The following is a 1,820-nucleotide window of genomic DNA, read 5'->3' as shown; positions in this document are numbered from 1 at the left end:
ACCACCCCAAACTAATTTATCAGTACAGCAGCCTTAAAATTATGCCTGCTCTTTTTTTTTGTTTAAAGGTCAGCCTGTTCAACTTGGCGACTCTTTCTGGAGTGACAGCACATGTGCACAGAAGTGCACCTGCACCAACCAAGGGCTGCAATGCTCCAGCAATCCCTGCTCCTTCTCCCAAATCTGTCGGCCAGCTGCCTTTCAGTACTCCTGCCAGACAGTGCAAAGACGAACCTGCACCGTCAGTGGAGATCCACATTACTACACCTTTGACAACTCAGGGTTTCACTTTCAAGGCACATGCACTTACATTCTGTCAGAGCAGTGTCAGAATGGACTGCCCTATTACAGAGTGGAGGGGAAGAACGGGCATCAGGGCAGCAGGCATGTTTCATGGACACAACTGGTCAAAGTCTTTGTCCATGATGAAACTATTGAGCTGGTTAAAGGACATCAGGGTCAGGCCAAGGTAACAGGAATTTCTTACTACCGGTAACATAGACCCTACATTTTGTGTTGTGTTTATATTTGTAACTATTTTTGTTGCCATCCTTACAGGTCAATGGAAGCTTTGCAACCGTACCGTTTTCCCTCAGAAACGGCTCTATCCAGGTTTATCAGTCAGGTTTCTCTGTGATCGTCAGCACTGACTTTGGCCTGATGGTGTCATATGACAAATATTTATATGTCCGGATCAGTTTGCCGTACACTTACCAAAATAGCACATGTGGACTCTGTGGAAACTTCAACAATCGCCCTGAAGATGACTTTAGAACCCCTCAAGGTGAAGTGGTGAGCTCTGATGTGGTTTTTGCCAACAGCTGGAAAGCATCTGGTGATGATGAGCCTGGTTGTGACCCTCAGTGTGAAGGTCTGGCCTGTGCCGGCTGCACAGAATCTGAGGCAACATTATACAGAAACTCTGCCCACTGTGGTATTCTGGAGAACAGCACAGGACCGTTTGCTGCATGCCATCAACAACTCCCTCCAGGATTTTTTGTAGATAGCTGTGTGTATGATCTCTGTGTCGGCGGAGGGTATCAACCCATTCTGTGCCAAGCCCTAAATGTCTACTCAAGTCAGTGTCAACAAAATGGGATCCAGCCACAAAGCTGGAGGCATCCTGGCTTCTGTGGTATGTCTGCCAGTCAGTCGCAATAAGTTTACAATGCAAGTGGTGTTAAATATTCAAAGTTTGAGAATAAATGTTTCTTGTGTTTAGAAATCCCCTGCCCAGCCAATAGCCACTATGAGGCCCAGGGTACAGGATGTCCATCTACATGTGTCAACCCCAATTCCACCTACAACTGCCCCCTGCCTGATCAAGAGAGCTGTGTCTGCAATTCAGGCTACCTCCTGAGTGGAGGGGTCTGTGTCCCTCATGCTGACTGTGGCTGCAGCTTTGAGGGTCACTACTACCGCTCAGGAGAAACTGTCATACTGGATGCAGACTGTGGGAGGCGCTGTACATGCAGCTATGGCTCCATGACTTGCAGCTCTCACAGCTGTGGTCAACATGAGTCCTGCAGGGTGGAGGATGGAGTAAGAGGGTGCACACCAAACAGCTTTGCAACATGTTGGATCAGAGGCCCAGGATCATATCATACATTTGATGGAGTGATGTACCAGTACCCAGGAGCATGTCGCTTGACCCTTGCCAAAGTTATGGGATCCTCTGATCACTCACACTTCATGATTACTGTGGAAAAGGTTCCACAGGGGCCACAGGGTTTCTCCAATGTGTTAAAGTTTGAGGCAGAGGGAAGACAAGTTGCTATTGAGATGGCAAGTAGTAGCACTGTTAAGGTGAGTGACAAATA

General features: G+C 47.7%; 1 protein-coding gene across 1 annotated transcript; it reads left to right on the top strand.

Moving 5' to 3' along the window:
- Nucleotides 1-81: 81 nt before the first annotated feature.
- Nucleotides 82-1,810, top strand: LOC106943286 (alpha-tectorin-like; the record flags this gene model as incomplete). The annotated part of the gene is made up of 3 exons (XM_015026601.1): nt 82-469; nt 559-1,135; nt 1,223-1,810. Coding segments are annotated over exons 2-3 (1,063 nt in total), but the record flags the coding sequence as incomplete, so codon positions are not given.
- Nucleotides 1,811-1,820: the final 10 nt, after the last annotated feature.

The sequence above is a fragment of the Poecilia latipinna genome, unplaced genomic scaffold, assembly GCF_001443285.1.
Source record: "Poecilia latipinna isolate Pla-1442-1.1 unplaced genomic scaffold, P_latipinna-1.0 Scaffold5089, whole genome shotgun sequence".
Lineage (NCBI taxonomy): Eukaryota > Metazoa > Chordata > Actinopteri > Cyprinodontiformes > Poeciliidae > Poecilia > Poecilia latipinna.
The sequence above is the reverse complement of the archived record's forward strand: the minus strand, read 5'-3'. Positions and strand labels throughout refer to the sequence as shown.